Source organism: Colias croceus, chromosome 4 (genome assembly GCF_905220415.1).
Source record: "Colias croceus chromosome 4, ilColCroc2.1".
In the NCBI taxonomy this organism is placed as follows: domain Eukaryota; kingdom Metazoa; phylum Arthropoda; class Insecta; order Lepidoptera; family Pieridae; genus Colias; species Colias croceus.
In genome coordinates, this window is record NC_059540.1 from 4,389,429 (window position 1) to 4,410,910 (window position 21,482).

At 33.9% G+C, this 21,482-nt stretch overlaps 1 protein-coding gene across 3 annotated transcripts in view; it reads right to left on the bottom strand.

Annotated features, from left to right (window-relative positions):
* The window catches only part of LOC123690818 (ras-related protein Rab-37), a 66,052-nt gene that overhangs the window by 26,293 nt on the left and 18,277 nt on the right, over positions 1 to 21,482 (bottom strand). For 2 of the 3 annotated variants that reach the window (XM_045634885.1, XM_045634887.1), the window contains one exon: positions 18,301 to 18,411. In XM_045634885.1, the coding sequence (XP_045490841.1) occupies positions 18,301 to 18,411 (111 nt within the window). Of the gene's footprint in view, positions 1 to 12,634; positions 12,757 to 18,300; positions 18,412 to 21,482 lie in introns of those variants that run through there. The other variant, XM_045634883.1, reaches the window with a different exon arrangement.

Consider the following 21,482-nt stretch of genomic DNA (forward strand, 5'->3'; position numbering starts at 1 on the left):
TATGTAGTTAGATTATTATTATTGTAAAAAACGCGCGTAATGTTCTTCATATTCCTGTTAGAATCGGCTCTTACCCCCTATCTTAGTAACAATTTCATATAAATGATAGTTACTCAGTACTTTAGTACACAGGGACAATTTTCAGTTCAATGGCGGAATTATTCCTCTAATGCAAAGGGATTGCCTTTGCAGCAGAATATTTTTCTGAACCGATGGTAAATGATGAAACGATGTAATGACGATTCAAAAGTAAATCTGGAAGAAGTCTTATAAAATAAAAAATTTACACTTGCCACATTTTCATTTCATATAATTTTTTTATTACTTATCAAACTTCAAAGCCTATTTTAAAACCAAGCTTTAGAAATACATATCTCCCCATAAATACGTTGTAAAAACCAAATTTATGAAATATCTCCCTATATTATTACAAATTTTTTCTTACAAACGAAGAATTTCATATTCTCCAAATATTTGTGCAAACGTGTTTTTGATATTTTAATGAATTTTCACTTTGTGATATGAAAACACGTTTCCGAAAATCGTATTTGTACAGGTGTATTACGGAATTTCCAGTATATTGAGGGATCAGCAAACATTTGGAGCAAATATTCGTCTTTGAAACGTAAGAAGCTATTGAATATATCGAAAGTGTAATCAGAATATACATAAATATTTCCTAAATATTGGAGGGAGATATTAAATATGGAGAAGCAAATTTTAATACTAAAAACTACAAAAAAGAAATCCAACGTTCTGGCGGGAACATCGTCAGATCAGTTTAAATTCTCAGAACTTCATTCTTAAGTCTTAATATTGCCTTTTATAACGTTACATAAAAATATTTTCATTTTTCGCGTTAGGTAGAGCGAATAAACAATTATTATGGTCACCCGATCAAAAGATATTTCGCCTATTGACTTCGCTTTTTAACTAACAACTATAAGTAGGTAATATTATAATATTATACATAGTTTCGTTTTCTTTTAAATAACTCAAAATCCTTAAATATCGGTTTTGAAGATTTACCAACGTTCAACTTTCTCAAAAGCAAATGAATCTGCAAAGTAAAGATCAAACGCAATCACTAGGTTTCGATTCAGGTAAATTGGAGTCATATTCTATTATCCTGCTTATGCTTCTGTTCGTACAGAAGATTATATCGAATGCCCCACGATCGGCTTATAGCGTTGGTTACGTTCCTACTATTGATCCCTGACCTGTAACAATACTACTTTTGTAAATGCTATGGGAGTTTATTTCTTTGATTGTTATTTTGTAAGATATGACAATGAAAATAGAAGAAATCAAATTAAAACAGATATTGCCAATTCGCTCTATTTAATTTTAAATATATTATAATGTCAAAAAGTAGTATATTATATACTACTTATGGATGTTGGTTTGTTACTCTTTCACGCAAAAACAGCTGTTCGAATCGGTATGAAATTTTTTAAAGAGAAAGATCAGTTTGGAGTGTCGCGTGTCTAACTATCTAATTTCAGATTTTATTTCATGTTCTGTTTTATGTAAACAAATATATGTTATTCATATTTGTGTTCAGTTTCAGTTGAAAAGTTGAGCAATTTGAGTTTCGCGTATTTGTTTTCACTTGTTTTAGTTTTCAAATTTACTATGTTGCGTTGTTTACTATAAAACATAAGTACCTATTTATCAACTACCGTCTAATAATATAAATTTAACTAATACGCTACACAGTTTATGAGTTCCAATTAAACTTATAGTTTAAAGACCAGTAAATACATAATAATACCAACATAATACCTATGCTCAGATTTTGTGACCACCTCTTTGGTACAGTGGTTAACGCGTCAGCGTAGAACCGAAGGGTCCTGGGTTCGATTCCCGGTGGAGACGAAGAAAAAAAAATGTCTGTGTCTGGCAGGACACAGAAGGCTGATCACCTACTTGTCCCTAAAGAAAATCGATCAGTGAAACAGATGTATAATGCATCTGCCCCTTACCCCACTAGGGGACATGGGACTTCACTTTTTTAGTTTAGTAAACAATTCACTAAACAAACATTGCAATTACTCAATATTGTCTCACAAAGACCTTTTAATTAGGGTCTATTAGCGAAAATCCCTAAATCCTGTATATGTTAGTGTATGTGCCGTTGTTCCCAGAACAATAGCTCACATTCACATTGTCTTCAAGATTGCTACATAATCACTGCTAGTGACAGCCATTCAAAGGGAGCCTTGGGAGGCAAATTTTTAAATTAATCGTTCGATACATTGCGGTAAGCTCATGCTTTCCTGGTACACGGGTTTCGTAAAATTGATTTATAATGGAAGTTCTATTGAATATTATAATAAATTTTTGTAAGGAAAATTAAAAATACTTTATTCATTTACAAAACATAATAAAGAAATAATAGGTAACAGTTACTCTAATAAAATTAAGTCTGTTTCGTAATTTTTTCACACTACGCATTTACTTTATTTTATAGAACTTCATAATATTCAAAATATTGTAGAAAAAAAAAACATTTTATCGTATTATTTCTTAACACTTTGCAAACAAACAAAGATTTCAAATAATTAAATTGATGTACCTACTTACTGTTGGAAAGCGTTTTAGAATTCGAATCCTAGGTTGTATTTCTCGGTAGACAGTAATTCGGGTAGAGTTCCTTCGCAATTTTCACAGTAAATGTTAGAGCGAAGTTGCTCTGGCCGAGTAATGGAATTTCAATTGAAAAGCGTATAAATCCTTCATAATACAACTACTTTAATGAACGCGAAAGTATTTGAAAATGAATGAATGTTTGTTACTCAGAACACAAAAACGGCTAAGTACGGATTTGGGTGCAATTTTGCAGATTAAATATAGTAAATATAGGTTAGTCTATTATATTACTGAAGCAACGAGCTAGATCTATTAAACATACGCTATTATATTCATAACTCCACAAAAATTATCTCATATACCTCTAAAAAGCTTTAAAATTCTACCTCTAATTATCTGTTAGAAATTACGCAAATGATTATGATAATTACGCGTCCCATTGTTAAATTGGCCCTTAAGAAAGTTCTCGAAGTAATCTGCAAACTCAATACGCAATTATGTCGGCGGGCAATTACTGTTCCAATAGGAAACTGTGGACCTTGGCATGGTGTAGTTATAACAATATGCCTTATGGATATTTGGCTTAGCGGTTATAGGGTGATACACGTGCTCGCAATAGTAGCTTTTTAGTTATTAAAACCTTATTAAAACAATGAAAAATTTGAAAAAATAATATTGGAATGCATATACTTATAGTTGGTGGATTAATGTAAATAAAATGGGATGGTAAATCCATGAGTCAAAAAGTGGTACCAAATTGTATTAGATAATAAACATTAGAAAATTCCGATGAAAATACACTTCTATTGGACTTTATAGCGTGATGATAATATAGCCTACGGCATTTCTCTTTTTTTTATGTTTGGATAGCAACCGAGCAGACGCGTCGCCTGGCCGCCCATAAGCATCCACTCCACTGGGAAGTGGATGAGTTGCTATCCTCAAAGGGATTTGGAAGGATTTAGGGAGAAGGGGGCGAGGATGGGAGGGAATGAGGATAGGGAAGGAGAGGATGGGTAGGGGATGGGAAGGGATGTGGGCCTCCGGACCCCTCACTCACCGTACGGAACGCGACAGTAAACTGTCACTATGGCGCCGATATTCTGTGAGGGTGTGGTACCTTCCCAGGTGCGAGCGTGGCCCAATTCGTGCCGAAGCATGCTCGACAATAAAATAATTGGACTATCTAACACTGAAATATTTTTTCTAAATGTCGTTCCTGAAAATCAAACAAGCGACTCAAGCTGTGTATGCGTAGATATATATAGGTTTCACAAACTGAACACACACGAGTGTTGTCACTTACTCACACACGCATTTGCTGTTTTATGTTTCAGAGATTTTCATTAATGCACTCGACAGTAAATATCGAATTATATTACCGCTATTAAAAATTTAAAAGCTCAAAGAGATGATGGATTTCATCAAAGTGCTGTAAATGCCTAACTTTTTACTAGCTTTACTAATAGCAGTAGAATAGTCATCGCACAGAGAAAATATTTGTATCAAATCATTTATCAGTTTTATTTAAAGTCAATAATTGGATACATTTTTATATGGACAGATTTTAAATACGCAACGTAAACTAATATAATAAACTAGGTATTGCACTGATTGTCAGCCTGCTTTTCCAGTAGATCTTACGTTTCTAGAGAAAGGTAAGAAGTACCTAATTAATTTGACAACTTTTACTACGCGGACAAGGCCGGGCGGAAAGCTAGTTAATTAAAAAAATAGTTATAGATATCATATCTTTATAATAACAGATAAATGTCCTATCAGTGGGAACGCGGAACAATAAAGTAATATTTATGAAGCCCTTGATTGGCAGATATCGAACATCGCTTGCTTTTATCATTTCATTTAATTATTAACGAAGGAATTGAATTATAGAGGTAAGATTTAATCACATAAAACAAGGCTATTTAATGTTATCTAACGATTGTGTTGCAATTTAAATGAAAACGTTATTAAAATTATGTATGTGTGTATTAGTGATCGCGGTGTTACTTGCTTGGTAACTCGGAAAAAGTAGCCTACATTCTCTCCTGTATTTCTATGAAATATGTCACATCTATCCATGTAACTAACATATTTCATAGAAATCGGATCAACTGTATTTGCGTGAAAGAGTAACTTACACTAACCGAGACATTCTGAAAAACTTTCGTGTTTATGGAAAGGATTAGAAGGATTTATAAGAACAAGTAACTGAAGTGTGAACCGCTTTCTAAAACATAAGGTTTTATATTTCATTAGGGTACCAAAGCGTCTCTTACTACGCTTATATTCGTGTAAACAGGCCCGTGTCCCAAAGCAGATTTTTTTTACTGAATGCATTAAAAATAAGTACAGTCATTATTGTTTTACATTAAAACCAACTGCCGCCAACCCTACGTAGTGCAAATGTAGGGTAGTCACATTTTTTAAATATACATTTTCGCTTTAGATTACATTAATTTATCTAAGTGTACCTATTACCACCTATGTTCTATGGAAGTAATTGGAACCCTTGATAAGCAACTCAGCCTTTGCCAGTCATAATAATTTATAAAAGCGAAAGGAAATTGTAATATTTTGATGAAAAGTTACATATATAGTAACCATATACATGCGTTCAGGTCATAAACAGTTCAAACAAAAAGCAATGGAAAAATCGTGTATGAAATGTAATTTTCATTATGAATGAAAATGCAATTTTAATATTCATCGGCTTGACAGCCCGTTACTTACGTTCAGTAACAGAATGTAATTATATTTCCAACAAAAAGATTAATTTTACAAAAATGTTTTATTAATTTGGAGAACTTAATGATTGACGTTTGATGTTTCCTTTATACTATTTCTAATGCAATGCACTTGAAATTTTTAATGAAATCCGTAGAAAAGTAACTAGTGGAAAAGTAATCAATTGAAACGACAATGTCTTCTTTCACTAAATATATTTAGGTGTTTTTCACTTATTTCCGAACGTATTTATATATACATATATTATGTATCTTTGACATCGTTGTAATGTTATATCCCATTGTGCCGTCAGCACATTACAGCTTACTTATTAGGTCATGCATCATATAACATTAATATGTATTGTGTCACTAATTGTACTTCAGTCTTAAATTGGCTCAAATATAAAGAGGTTGTCAATCCGGTGTTTAATTTCCGCTATCCTAAATATATAAAGCCGCTACAATTTGGTGACCCCGACAACAACACCTGACAAACAACAACGCCTGACAAGACGACAACCTGATAACGTATTTCGTGACCCCGGACTTTACACGAAGCCATAAGAATATAAAAATGACAACTGAAAATAGAGCTCCGTCAGCAAACCCAGCGTCCGAGTTAGCAACAGTAACAGTATCATCTAGAATACCGGAATTTTGGTGCGATCAAGCTCGCTTATGGTTTGTGCAGTGTGAAGCCATCTTAACACCTCAAAAACTAAGCGACGAGGCGAAATTTAACTTAGTCGTCACGAAATTGGGAAAAGACGTCATTCAACAAGTAAGCGACATATTACTTCAGCAGCCCCAAACGAAGAAATATGACACCTTAAAAGCAAGATTATTAGCAGTGTATGAAGAATCAGAAAACCGGCAACTCCAAAAACTTTTGAGCGAAATCGACCTTGGCGACGAAAAACCCTCTCAACTCTTGAGGCGCATGCGAGATTTGGCCCGCGGAAAAATTCCTGATGAAACGCTGAGTATCATGTGGCAAGGTCATCTTCCAGCCGCAGTACGCTCCGTCCTCGCCGTCACCGACGTAAAAGATTTGGAAAATTTAGCTACGATTGCAGATAAAATTATGGAAAATATAAGACCTAATCAAATATCGGAGGTTAGTAGCAAACCGTCGACGTCAGCTGATACCGTTACCGTGCTGCAAGAACAAATAGCTCAATTGACTCTGCAAGTGATGCAATTACAGAACATTCATAGATTGCAACATAAAAAACGAAATTATAACTATCGAAATCGCTCTAGTTCAAGATCCCGGGGACGTAACATGATACGGCGTGAGCCGCGGAGCGCCGACAGTCTTTGTTATTACCACGCGCGATTTTATCATAAAGCTAACAAATGTATAGAGCCGTGTGCTTGGAATAAAAAAACTAAACAGCAGGAAAACTAGAAAGAGTGCAATCGCAGGCGGAGATTTGCACTATTAAGCCATCGCACCGCCTTAACATTACCGATAGAACATCGGGACTAAATTTTTTAATTGATACGGGAGCAAATATATCAGTGATACCTGTAACTAAAACTCTGCATAAGCGACCGAAGTGCGATAATTACGAGTTATACGCTGCTAACGGAAGCGTTATAAAGACTTATGGTGTAAAGACACTTACATTAGATTTAAAATTACGTAGACCTTACCGGTGGACTTTTATTATAGCCGAAGTGAAACAAGCAATATTAGGTGCTGATTTTTTAGGACATTACAAACTTTTAGTGGACATTCATCGCAAAAAATTAATTGATACAGTTACAAACTTATGTGTAATCGGTTCAGTAACTTTGAGTCAACATATACCAGTGAACACAATCGACTTTAATCATAAATATAGTGATCTGTTATCGCAATTTCCGAACATAACTAAGCCAATGCGTTTCATAGAGACTCCACGACATTCTATAGTCCATCACATCGAAACAAGCGGCCCACCCGTATTTTCGCGACCGCGACCTCTACCGCCTGACAAATACAATAAAGTTCGCGCAGAATTTCAGCGAATGCAAGAGATGGGGATTTGTCAACCTTCAAAAAGTTGCTGGGCCAGTCCTTTACATGTAGTAATGAAAAAGAACGGAGATATTAGACCCTGTGGAGATTATCGACGCTTAAATGCTATAACTAAGCCGGACCGATATCCCATACCGCGTATACAAGACTGTACATACCTATTGGCAGGAAAAACTATATTTTCAAGGCTAGATTTGCAACGTGCCTATCATAATATTGGTGTCGCCGAATCAGATATTGAGAAAACAGCCATAACTACACCCTTTGGTTTATATGAATTCAAAAGAATGACTTTTGGTCTGAAAAATGCAGCGCAGACATTCCAAAGATTTTTAAACAACGTTGTGTTCCGTGACCTTCACTTTCCAACTAATTCCGAAAATAGTAATGGCGAGAAAAGCGAGGAAAACGATCCATTTTTATTTTCCTACATCGATGACGTCATCATTGCATCATCAGGACACCAGAGCCATACAAAACACTTAAGAATGGTTTTCGAACGTTTGAATGAATTTGGAATCACTATCAACTTATCAAAATGTGAATTCGGCAAAACGGAATTAAGTTTTTTGGGATTTAACATTTCACAACAAGGATTAAAACCATTGGAAGATAAGGTCAAGGTCATAAAAGAATACCCAAAACCACAGACAGTCGAAGAATTAAGACGATTTCTAGGAATGCTAAATTTCTATAGACGTCATTTACCTCATGCTGCAGAAATACAGTCAAAGCTTAATCAATATATTCATAACTCCGGTAAGAAAGATAAAAGTCCGATACAATGGACTGATGAAGCATCGGCAGCCTTCGAGCAATGTAAACAAAACCTTCAAAGTGCCGTTACATTGTCATTTCCCGCTGCAAACGCGTCTATTGCTATTATGACTGATTGTTCTAGCACATGTGCCGGTGCAGTACTTCAACAGAGAGAAGGAAACTCATGGAAGCCTCTCGGATTTTTTTCACAAAAATTAAGCGAAGCGCAACAACGCTATAGTACATTCGATCGAGAGTTGCTAGCTATATACATGGCTATAAAACATTTTAGATATATGGTCGAAGGCAGACCATTAACCGTGTATACTGATCACAAGCCTTTAATTCATACATTCAAAAACAATACAGTCAGCAAAAATGATACGCCGCGAAGATTACGTCATCTCGATTTCATACTGCAATTTTGTACATCGATCGAGCATATAAGCGGATCAGAAAATGTAGTGGCTGACGCTTTATCAAGGATAGCTACAATAGATATGCCATCGCCCATCGATTATGAAAAACTAGCTAAAGCACAAGAAAATGACGAGGAACTCAAATTATTACTACAATCGAAAAATCTAAACTTTAAAAAGATAATTTTACCACCTAGTAACATGCCAGTGTATTGTGATGTAACTATGCAAAACGCAAGACCATATTTGCCTGAAGAATTTCGTATATCGGCTTACAACGCCATACATGGAATTAGTCATCCTAGCATACGTACGACACGAAGACTCTTGCGAGACAGATTTATATGGACATCTATAAACAAAGATGTTACCAATTGGACACGTGCATGTATAGAGTGTCAACGTTCCAAAGTACATAGGCATACTATTTCACCTACTGGAACTTTTACGAAAAGCGACCGATTTGAGCATTTACATATCGATATCGTCGGTCCTTTACAATATTGCAATGGTTATCGATACATTCTAACCATGATCGACAGAAGTACTTCATGGCCAGAAGCTTTTCCCATAAAAGATATTACAGCAGAGACTGTAGCTGAAATTGTCTATACAGGATGGATTTGTCGGTTTGGATGTCCTATACGGATAACTACCGATCAAGGACGACAATTCGAGTCAAGCTTATTTACAAATTTATCAAAGCGAATGGGTATTAAAAAGATAAGGACTTGTGCATATCACCCGCAAGCGAACGGTGCTATAGAAAGATGGCACAGAGTATTAAAAACAGCTCTTATGTGTAGAGGTAATACAGTCGACTGGGTTGGACAATTACCATCTGTTTTGTTTGGACTAAGGGCGAGTCTACGAGACGACACTCAGACAAGTGCCGCCGAAATGGTTTATGGTGAAGCAATAAGATTACCCGGAGATTTTTTCCAGCTGCAAAAGCCTAATATTTCCGAGAGTGAAACATTCCTTAGCCAACTGCGTGAGAAAATACACAACATATCGTCAGTTCCTAAAAGAGAGTCCAGTAAACGCAATATATTTGTTCACCCAGAATTGCAAAAATGCACACATGTATTTGTACGTTGTGACAAAATGGTTAAATCGCTGACACCTCCATATCAAGGACCTTACAAAGTTTTGGAAAGAAATGATAAATATTTCAAAATATTACAGGCAGACAAAGAGAACATAATTAGTATTGATCGACTTAAACCAGCCTTTATAATAAACATTGATGACAATTATAGTCCGAATACGGTAGCCCAAGCGCCTAATGTAAACAACTTGCCGACTGTAACACGATCAGGTCGCATTGTTAAACCTGTCGTAAGATTTAAATTGTAATTAGAAGTACTTACATGTTTATTTTATTTTTTATATCAATGCATTATGTTTATATTAACTTTTCAATTTTATTTTTACATTTATTTCTATTGTTTTATTTACATTTTTAACTGTATAATGTTGTTTTTTGCTATACACTTTTATATACACATTTTATTATATTATATACCTTTTGCAATTTTCTTAGACAATTTTGTGATTAGAAATTTAAAGTTCATGCTTATTGATGTATAAAGATTATTTTTTATGTTTGTGATGATTATTATATTATACAAGTAATATTAATTAATGTTAAAAAAAATTTTTTCAATGTACTTATAATTTTTTTCCAAATTTAGGGGAAAGCTATGTGCCGTCAGCACATTACAGCTTACTTATTAGGTCATGCATCATATAACATTAATATGTATTGTGTCACTAATTGTACTTCAGTCTTAAATTGGCTCAAATATAAAGAGGTTGTCAATCCGGTGTTTAATTTCCGCTATCCTAAATATATAAAGCCGCTACACCATAAAGTATTGTAAGTAGGTAATAGTTTCTCATATACCTATACAGTTTCAGGCTAAAGGCTTACAATATTGTATTTTTAATTTTTATACAAAAGTAGGTAGGTATAAATAATAAGCTTATTTGATAACTAGCTTCCGCCCACGACTTTGTACGTGCATCCCCGTTTTTCCCCGTTCCCGCAAAAATTTCGGGAAATCCTTTCTTAGGGGACGCCTACGTCCTAACATATACCTGCATGCCAAATTTCAGCCCGATACGTCCAGTGGTTTGGGCTGTGCGTTGATAGATCACTATATCAGTCACCTTTGAGTTTTATATATATAGATTAACTCATAATATCGTATATTTTGCAATAATTTCCGATATTTAGATAACTCACTTATTTCTATAGGTAAGCAATATAAGCTAACAAATTCCCGCGTCCCTTGTTCAACAGATGTTTTTCACATCTGTTTCACTCATCGATTGCTCAAGACAATTAGGTGAGATATCAGCCCTCAGACTACTTAGTTCGTCTCCAGGGATCGAAATGCGGATAACTAATTTATAATCTTTACCAATGTTCAAAAGATGTGGAAGTATTGATAATCGGCATATTTCCTAGAGAGAATTTTATATACTGACTATATTATATCACCCGTCTTTTAAAGTGTAATTTACAATATTAATACACATGTCTTTATAATCATTAGTTTTAATCTCTCCACTACAGCCATTATCGTAATTCAATGACTGTTAGCACATAGGTTCTACGTTTTACACGTAAGGTTCTATGCATTTATTGTGGGTAGTAAATAGTAATGTAAGTGGACACATATAGGTACGCACACGTATTAAAATTTGGATGTTATAGATATACATACTATTTAGAAAAAAATCATACTAATACCTAGAGGTTTTAAATGGAAGCTAAATAACATATTCTACAAATCAATTAAGTTATATTTTTTTCACAAAATTTAAAACTAAGAAACGGCAAGCACTGCTTAGTGTATGACCTAATACATCAACGAATAACCAATAAGGAATTTATGTATTTTTACGAGATTTGAACCCGAAAAACTAGAGCTCTAAGCTAATTAACAAAAAAATCAATAATTCACTTCTTCACAATATTCCAATCTCACAAAACCAGAAGCACTAGCTCAATAAACCATAATTCTTTTACCAGTTTTAAGACTCGCTTAATCACAACCAAAGGGCCGACTGCCGAGGGCTCGCCCCTTCAGGCTACACTTGCCACATTTTATTACTCCAATTACGATCTAACCGCTTGGACACTTATCACTTATCAGCGATATATATCTATTTATTATCTTGTAATTGTATGTTAATAGAATTGCATTCAGATATTTGTGACGGAATGAGAGAACGGATTTTTAGAATGTATTGTTTTATTTTTTTGATTTTTTGTTTTTTTATGGTCGTATGTTTTGGTTTTTTGACATTTGTTTTAAAAGTCATGTTTGAATCACGTGTGTGTATGAATATTAAGTAGATGAACAATGCAATGTATATATTATTTAAAATACTAAGGGATACCTAAGTGAGAAATATTATATGATTAAGCTATTTTGTAATTGGAATTCTCGACTTTTTTATTAAAGTCGGTAAGTACCTAAGTTTAGTAAACAAAGTCACGATGATATATAAAAGTCTAAGTATATTTACTATCATAACTTTTTTTTTTTGTAATTATACGATTGAATTTGTCATTTACAAAGAAAATCAATCTCGTTTTAAAATTTAATTAAGCATGAATAATTATTGAATTTTAGCAAATTATTATTTCTTACTTCCTTATTTACTCTTATTTGTATTCTAATAAGATTGCTTCAGAGAACAAAAGGAAAAGCGATCAATCAAATTACAATATAATCAACAAAAAGCTATCTGTCCAATTTATTTATTGTTTACTCAAGACTAAGCTCCCAAGTTTTCAAAGTTAGTATGTACGAATCTTTTCAAATTTAATTTCATATTTTGTACTAGAAGATATTATAATCTAATCGATGTGTTACTTCTCAAGGTATTGAGATGAGTCAATCATATAAGTAAAATTAGACACTTAGGTATTAGGTATATCATCCAAACCATAATGGTTAATTTTGCGTAGTTTGAGAGATTTCACAATGTTTTTTTTTTAATTTTTCGTATTGGTATAAGTATCAATTAATAAAAATCCATAAGCTAATTAAGCATAAACACATAATTAAAACACGCATTAAAACAAACACCTTCCAACTGGCCAGACACAAAAGAAGAAGAAAAATTTTATTGACAGACGTCACTTTGAAATTTCGAACTTTCCCGCGCTTTGATAGCTCCCGTGGGAGAGCGTCAACGCGCCCTCTCGTCCTATCGAAACTGGTCGTAAATCCTAGACCGCTCCTGTCCCGACTAGGGATGCCCTCCCGGCCTCCATGCCTCCCTCTCTCCACAGTCCCCTCTCGCGTCGCTCCGGCAACGGCATTGAGCTACGAGCTCCGATGATACAAATTGGATGCGGTTTGTGCCTGACTAATTATGGGAAAATATGGATGTGCGAAGTGAGTTTGCGGATTTGCAGTTAATATTCGTTTAATGATATTATCTGGTATCTAGAAACAGCAGTCTCATTGACAACCTGGTTTGTGTTTCACATTAGGTAGATAGGTAGGTACTTAAGGTTTGTAATTTTGGGACATGTCACATGTTATAAATTATAATGAAAGGATGTCTTACCTAAATTTCGCCCTTATGATTTAAAGACTAGGTACAAAGTGATATAAACTTTTCCCAATTTACATGTCATGTATAAAAGCCAAATAACGATTTATAATACTGTGTAATTAATTTATCTTTCACACGCTTCCCTATTTTTTAATAGAAGAACTGTTCTTTTTTAATAGAAGAACTGTTCTGTTAATGTTCAAGATTTATTAGTTTATCAATTAATCCTAGGTAGGTATACACTTTAAAAGTCAATGTAAGGAAAATGTAAAAACATTTTTACATTTTCAATTAACATGTCACAAGGAAAAATGATTTTTTCGCCGTCAGTGTTCAATACGCTTCAATAGTTTTAATTCGAGAACGGAAAGGTTTCGCAAAACGTCAAATTTAAAAATTGCTATAGGAATTTTAACAATGGCGTCCCTGAGGAACTTACGATATTATTTTCGTTTTTGCTTTGTGATATTCGTTTTAGGAAAGCAGAAAATATGCCATGGCTTTGCATTTTTAAATGGAGTCGAGACAGACAAGTCGTTTAAAAATAATGATGTGGAACTTTCAATAAAATTTACCTTTCATGCTTCATTCGAGAGAAGAATTATGTAACCGTAAATTTAAATTCGAAAGTTAGCATTTATGTGGTTTATTGAATAACTTTTTAATCCGTTAAAATGAACAGGACTGATATGACAAAAAATATTGAAATGGACGTTAAAAAATTAATTTCGACAAATGAACAGTCACATTAAAAACTAGGTAGTCATTACAAAGCAGAAACAAGAAGGGTTTTAAAGGCCATTAAAATAATGATTTTGCATTACACAAAGCGATTTACCATAAATTAACCACAAATAAATAATATGCAAATACATAATTCGCCATTCTCTGAATACTTTTTGCTGCTCGGATTGTTTTCATTATAAATTAAGCTGCTATAAGTAAGCGTTGGTTTCAAATTAAAATCCTACTTAGCAATAAATTACTGTTAACTGTTAAGTCCATATAATATATATAAGTAAAGTATACAATAAGTAGGTACAAATTATTATCATACCTACTGTTGAAGAAAGGTTTAAAAAATGTTTATTATTTTGTAAATCCACACAATTTTAACTGCACCCCGATATTTGCAAGAAAATTTTGGTAAGTACAGTATTTTTTAATATTTATTTATATAATGTATATTGTATATATACAGTATTTATATAATGTATACTATATATTAATTATGTATAAGCCACAGAACAGTAATGAGCTCACACGTTACCCGGATAAGGAGCTTTATCATAACTATTTAGTAATCTGTGGCTTTACATTGTTATCCTAGTACCTACCTAATCCTTCCTGCAGGATTATGTCACAATATACAGATACAACCAGTAGGGAAACTTCATACAAACGTTGGAAATGGCACACGCACACAAGCAAGCGTGTTTACGAGAATCGTAATGGTATTCTTATACATATCTATCAATTGTCATAATACCCTAACGATTCTCGTAAACGCGTGTAAACACGCTTGCTTGTGTTCGTGAGCCATCCGAACGTTTGTATTGAGTTATCCTACTGGTTGTATTTGTATATTGTGAATATGTTCTCACACTAGTCTCTTTGATAAGAGTCATGTTAAAACTCCTTAGGGCCGATTTTTCAATGCCCAGATAAACAGCTAGATAGACTTTATTCTTCAGTTAACAAAATATTCAATTTTTCAATAGACGAATAGGACTTATCTATCGAATAACTACGTTATTTGAGGAATAAATCTATCTGCTGCTCCAACGGCCAGATAGCGTGCTATTCGACGATTAGACGTTTGAGTTGACAACTGACGCGTCAAATTTGGGATATTTTCGTATGTAATAACATAGAGCGTAGAATTTTTACAATAAAGCCTCTTTCTATAAAATAATTATCAATTAAAATCATATTGAAATTGATGTTTTTGATAGTACCTACTGATGATCATGCCATTGAAAATTTGCCGGACGCTGCCTTTATGTCGTTTCCATCGTAAAATATATAAATTTTAACACAAATTTAATCAAAACTCTTTACTCGAATCAAAACAATAATCAACAATCATAGAACACAAGATAAACTTAAAATGCACTCCTGACGTGAGTCATAATGACGGTTGTTGACATATTGCAAGTTGACTCTATCCCGCTCTAACCTGACTAATTTAATATGTTTGTTTCGCCACTCCAAGAGCAGAGCTGCCAATATGGAAATATTTGGTCAGATAGTTATTCATCAAATAAATCACGATTGAAAAATAGGCGAGCCGTTATGAGTAAGATAAGCAATTGAATAAATCTATTTGAGGGGTAGTTATTAGACTGTTTATCTGGGCATTGAAAAATCGGCCCTTAGTCTTACAAATTTATAATAATAATAATAGGTAATATTTTAATTGTAAAACTCAAGGCAGTATAATAAATGAAACTTCGCTAAAGTACGAGTTTTGGGTTGTTAATTTTTCGCCCTCAGGCAAAGTTGGGGATATTTATTAAGAAACTGCTTTACCTTACTATGTCGCGCTAAACTTTATTAATAAAAATATTAATGTCACAAGAATATTAAAAAAACGGTATAAGTAACTTGTTATTTTCAAACTGAGATTTTGTTAATAATTCTCGGTAAAAATCTGTTATCTACCTATAAAGAATTGTAATGTACCTAAATGAAAAATTTTATCACCTCGTTTTGTTCGAGAAAATTTTTTGTTCATCTTAATATATACAGGGTGTAATCGTTAAGTGTGCACAAGCGATTATTCCGTAACTATTGCAGATACCAAAAAACTTTAAACTGATATCAAAAGTACTTAAACTAATGAGTAAAATGGCCATAATAAATTTTTAAAAATAAAACGAGAAATATCCAAAAATGTTACATTAAACGCTCCCATACATTTTATTTCCCATACATTTTGTATTCATAGCAGATTTTCGAAGTGATGTCCTCATTGTGCAATACAATGAGGAGCTCTATTTACAGTTTCTAAATGAACTTCCCTTCAAATTTGCGAAGTAATTAAAGCAGAAAACCAAAAAAAGAAAGAAAAAGCTAAAATCTTTCATATTAAATGTACTAGGTTGATACAAAAGTAATGATAATTGGGTATTTCCTGTGCACATAAAAATATAAAATAAATGTTTTTTGCTTGCTCATGTATTCACTAAGTAATCACAAAAAAATCACATCAACAGCCCACGTTTCCGATTATTTACATTAATTTGAATGTGAACCGTGCGTGCCAGAATGTTTCCCGACGAAAAGAAGAAACAACGATTCGACATGTAAAGGGTAAATTTCTAAATTTTTAATGATATCAGGATAATTTTTTGTCACGTTTTGTGATCATGGACGTTACCCGAGTTCACCATGTTTATGCTGAAACCAAAAAACAATCAATGTCCAGGGATGCGAGCTTCCAAAGTGACGATGAAGAAATTCAAAGTGAAAATCAGTAGGTTAGGTTAAAGCGGTAGTTTTTTGGGACGCTGAAGGAATAATTATGATTGAATATTTTAAAAAGATAGCCACTTTATTGGGCTCTTACTAAACAGACCAAATTAAAAGATTGCGGTAGGTTAGTAAGGAAAAGAGACATGGCAAACTGCGGACCTGAACGCTGTTTCACCAAGACAACGCACCAGATCACAAAGCGTCAGTTGCGATGGCTGCCATTCAAAAATCGGCATTCCAAATGCTTGAACACCTACCCTATTTTTTAGATCTAGCTCCTATTTACTTTTATCTCTTTCCTCGGCACAAGAAACACTTTCTTAGCAATAAATTATTTTAAGACGACAGCGAAGTGATGGCCGCGTGGAGGGGTTTTTGTGGATGAAGTCAAAGTCTTTTTTTAAGTTTAGGAAAAAAAAAATTAAGTATATTTTCTATTTAGAAGACTATCTAGAGAACTACATAATTATTATAACTGTAATGACCTTGTTTAATATTGATTATCATTACTTTTGGATCAACCCATGTACATGGGATATTCGTATCTCATACTAAATGTATGGGAGGGTTTCAAGTTAATTTTTTAGATATTTCTCGTTTTATTTTTAAAAATTTATTATGGCCATTTTACTCATTAGGTTAAATACTTTCGATATCAGTTTAAAGTTTTTTTATATCTGTAATAGTTACGGAATAATCGCCTGTGCACACTTAACGATTACACCCTGTATAAATCTCGTGTCACAATGTTTGTCCTCGATGGACTCCTAAACCAAACCGATTATAATAAAATTCGCACACCGTGTGCAGTTCGATCCAACTTGAGAGATAGGATAGTTTTTATGAAAAAAAAAACGTAAACATGTAGGTACTACGGGCGAAGCCGGGGCGGACCGCTTGTTTTTATATATATTTTACTGATATAACGTCTTATTGAAGGCAAAATCAGTACAGACTACTAGTACAGAACTATGACGGTAGTTCGAAATTAGAAGTTCGAAAAGAAATGCAGGTTTTTATCCGTTTAATCTGCAGCATTTATAAAATAATCTCGTTCTTATTACTAAATAGTATTTAATATATTTATTACAAACAAAGAAAATATAATCAGTTATCATTATTAATTAATGTAAGAAGCCGGCAATATCCAAGTAAGGGATAAAATTAGAAAGATATGGGATCCTCGCAAAAAAAGAAAAGAAATATGGCCGCTTTTTGATAGGACACATATGGCCAAATTACTATCCCGAATAAAAAGTGTTAAAATAGATAGATCGTTTCTTCTTTCTCTATTTGAGTGGTCTAGAGAAATTAAATTACTTGCGTAATATCGAAAACTTGAATTAAACAGTAGGTAATATGATAACACACCTTCTACATTAATAAAATAAAAATAAATAAAATTACATCACATGAAAGATGAATCAGGGGCCGTATTACTGGCAAATACATAATAATATTATGATCGCAATAACCAGCCATGGTTAATACTATGGTATTACATGAATTTTCTAGGCAGTTCAGTTCACGGCTTAAACTGGCTGGGAATAACATGTCATAATACGGCCCCAGAACTGCCTAACTGCAGAACTGCGAATTCTTATAATCATCTAACAGATCCATATAGATCTATAACAAATAGCATAGCAATCAAAAGGTACATCAATATGAAAAGACACAACTTATTTCCAACTAAAAATGCCATTTCACTTACCGTAAATCCGATGCCCACGGTAGCGGAGAAATTCCCCGGTTGGAACTTGCCGGTCTCAAACTGTACCAATAACGATGTCTTGCCCACTCCACTGTCCCCCAACAATATTGTCTGCGAATTCAAAGGATTATTACTTTCTGAATTAATGAATCTGCATTGGTTTATTAATATAGAGTTGCGGAATGTCTTTAAAGTTAACAATCCTACTGATTTTGGCCGTAGGTATTGTTACAATGAGGCTATTATATTAAGCTGCTTTTAGTAGCCAACATTGTCAATTCTTTAAAAAATGTATCAACTAAATGATTAAATAATATGACTATAATATATCGTGGTCGAAATTTTGAACCTAGTCCTTCAGAAACCAAATTACGATTTTGTATCCGGCTATCGGTTCGAAATTGATCCGAAACAATAATGGTGAGCAAGTTCAAACTTCAAATAATAACAGACTAAATATTTATGCTCTCTCTTGTTAATTAAAAACAACATAAGCCCTGTATTAGGCCCGCAAGGATTAGGAACGTAGAAGTTTTACACGGCCTTGGATTCCGGTCTGATCATCGCTTAGTTAGAGCTACGTATATTCTAGACCTAAGAAAAAAGAGCAGAATAGATTTCAAAGCGCAACCTAAACCACTTAAAACGAACGAAGATATATCACTATACTTGGAAAACTTAGAGACTAACATACTTAAAATAGAAACACAAAAAGAAGAACATATTCCAACCTTTTACGTTAAATTAGTTGACGCCATCATTGTCAGCCTTGCACGCAGATCTGAAAATAAAAAATTAAAAACTACCAACGAAATACTTAGCGAATCTACTAGAGCTCTTCTCACAAGACGAACCGAACTTTTAAAAATGAAGCAAAAGTCTAAAGAAATGAAGAAAGAACTAAGCACATTATTTAAAACTACAAGTAGAGCTATTAACAAAGATTACAAAGACCATAGACACCGAATAATTGAGAATAATCTAAACACACACAGAAGCACAAAAAAAGCCTACAAGAAATTAACAACCCACAAAACCTGGATCCCAAACATAAAATCGACATGTGAAGTAACAAAAACTAGAAAAGATATCTTGAACTGTGCTACAGATTTTTACAAAAAATTATACACAAAATCCAACTCTACTACCAATACAATTGATGTAGCAACAGCGACTTCCCAAAGTAATAACGACGTGCCATTAGTGAACGAAGAGGAAGTCATCAAGCACATTAAAAAACTAAAACCAGACAAAAGTCCAGGTCCAGACGGTCTACAAAATGAGGCACTTAAAGCTGGCGCCACCCTATTAGCTCGCCCACTTACTTACTTGTTTAACATGGTTCTGAAAACTGGTCAGGTGCCAGTACAGTGGAAAAGATCTGATATAATTCTCCTATACAAGAAAGGTGACCCTCAAGATATTTCTAACTATCGTCCGATTAGTCTGCTCTCAAGTGTATACAAACTGTTCGCGTCAATTCTGCAAAGCCGGCTAGCTCCGAAAATCGATAACTACCAGCCTGTAGAACAAGCAGGCTTTCGTTCAGGTTTCTCAACTACAGACCATATGCACGTATTACAACAAGTGATGGAGAAATACCAGGAGTTCAACCGCCCACTATACATTGCATTCATCGATTATGCCAAAGCGTTTGACACGATCTCACATGATTCTATTTGGGAATCACTAAGCAAGTGTAACATAAACGAAAACTACGTAAAGGTCCTGAAAAATATTTATCAGGGTTGTGTGAGTCAGGTGAAACTAGAGTCTCGAGGTCCGGATATATCGATTTGCAGAGGAGTAAGGCAAGGCGACCCGCTTTCACCAAAGTTATTCATAATGGTACTACAAAACATTTTTAACAATCTTAACTGGCAGTCCGATGGCATAAGAGTTAACAGAGCTCAACTTACACACCTCAGATTCGCAGACGATATTGTGCTGTTCGCTGAAACAAGTAAGGGATTAGACAAAATGATAAACAACCTTAATGAAGAAAGTGAAAGAGTAGGTCTTAAAATGAACGAGGACAAAACAAAAATACTGACGAACAGCCACAGACATGCTATATTCCTAAATGAGAAGCCACTTGAATATGTCAGCAATTACATCTACCTGGGCAAACAACTATCCTTCGAAGACAAAAGCGAAGAACTAGAGGTAGTGCGGCGAACTAATATAAGCTGGAAAAAGTTCTGGTCCTTAAAGGAAGTTTTAAAAGGCGAATTTCCCCTTCATCTAAAAAAAATTGTATTGGACACATGTGTCTTACCTACCCTTACATATGGTTGCCAAACGTGGACATACAGCTCAAAAATAAAAAGTAAATTAGTAGCATGCCAGAAAGCAATGGAAAGGAGTATACTTAAAATAAGAAAAATACAAAAAGTAAAAAGTGAAAAAATAAGACGAAAGACGAAAATCATTGACGCTTTACAATTTGCACTAAAACAGAAATGGCAATGGGCGGGACATGTAGCAAGATGCACGGATAAAAGATGGACACTGGAGACAACTATATGGAAAGGGCCGAAGGGAAAAAGAAATGTAGGACGCCCTAAAAAAAGGTGGATAGAAGATATAAAAAATATAGCAGGAAACGACTGGAGAACAAAGGCAATGGACAGAGATACCTGGAAAAAGCTGGAGGAGGCCTATACCCGAGAAGGGGTTCCAATCAATGGTTCTGATAGATAAGCAAGCTGTGATAGAATGTAACATCTAAAATGAAAAAAAAAGAAAATAGAAAAAATAAATAAATTAAGTATTAGTAGTTAATTAAAATTAAAGTTAAGAAACAGTGTAATTTTTATATTGAAAACAGCTATAAGTATGTAAACTATCTGTATCAAAACTTTTCTTGTGGATTGGAAATAAACGGGCTTTTTATTTATTTATTTTAAGCCCTGTATAACATATTTTAATAACCTCCCGCTTTCAGAACCATCTCTGATCTCACGTTCTGTTAATTACGAAAAGACACAATAATTATGTAATGTTTCATTTTCATACAGGGTAAGTATATTTATATTAGAACTCGAGCATTTGTGTCACAGAAAACTAAGAAGCGTACATGAATTACAATGATAGTGAATACACAGTTCTTATCGAGATTACTTTTTTCTCGAAGGGTCTGAGTTAAAGGCTCTTCAAATAAGGTTTACGAACGTTTATTC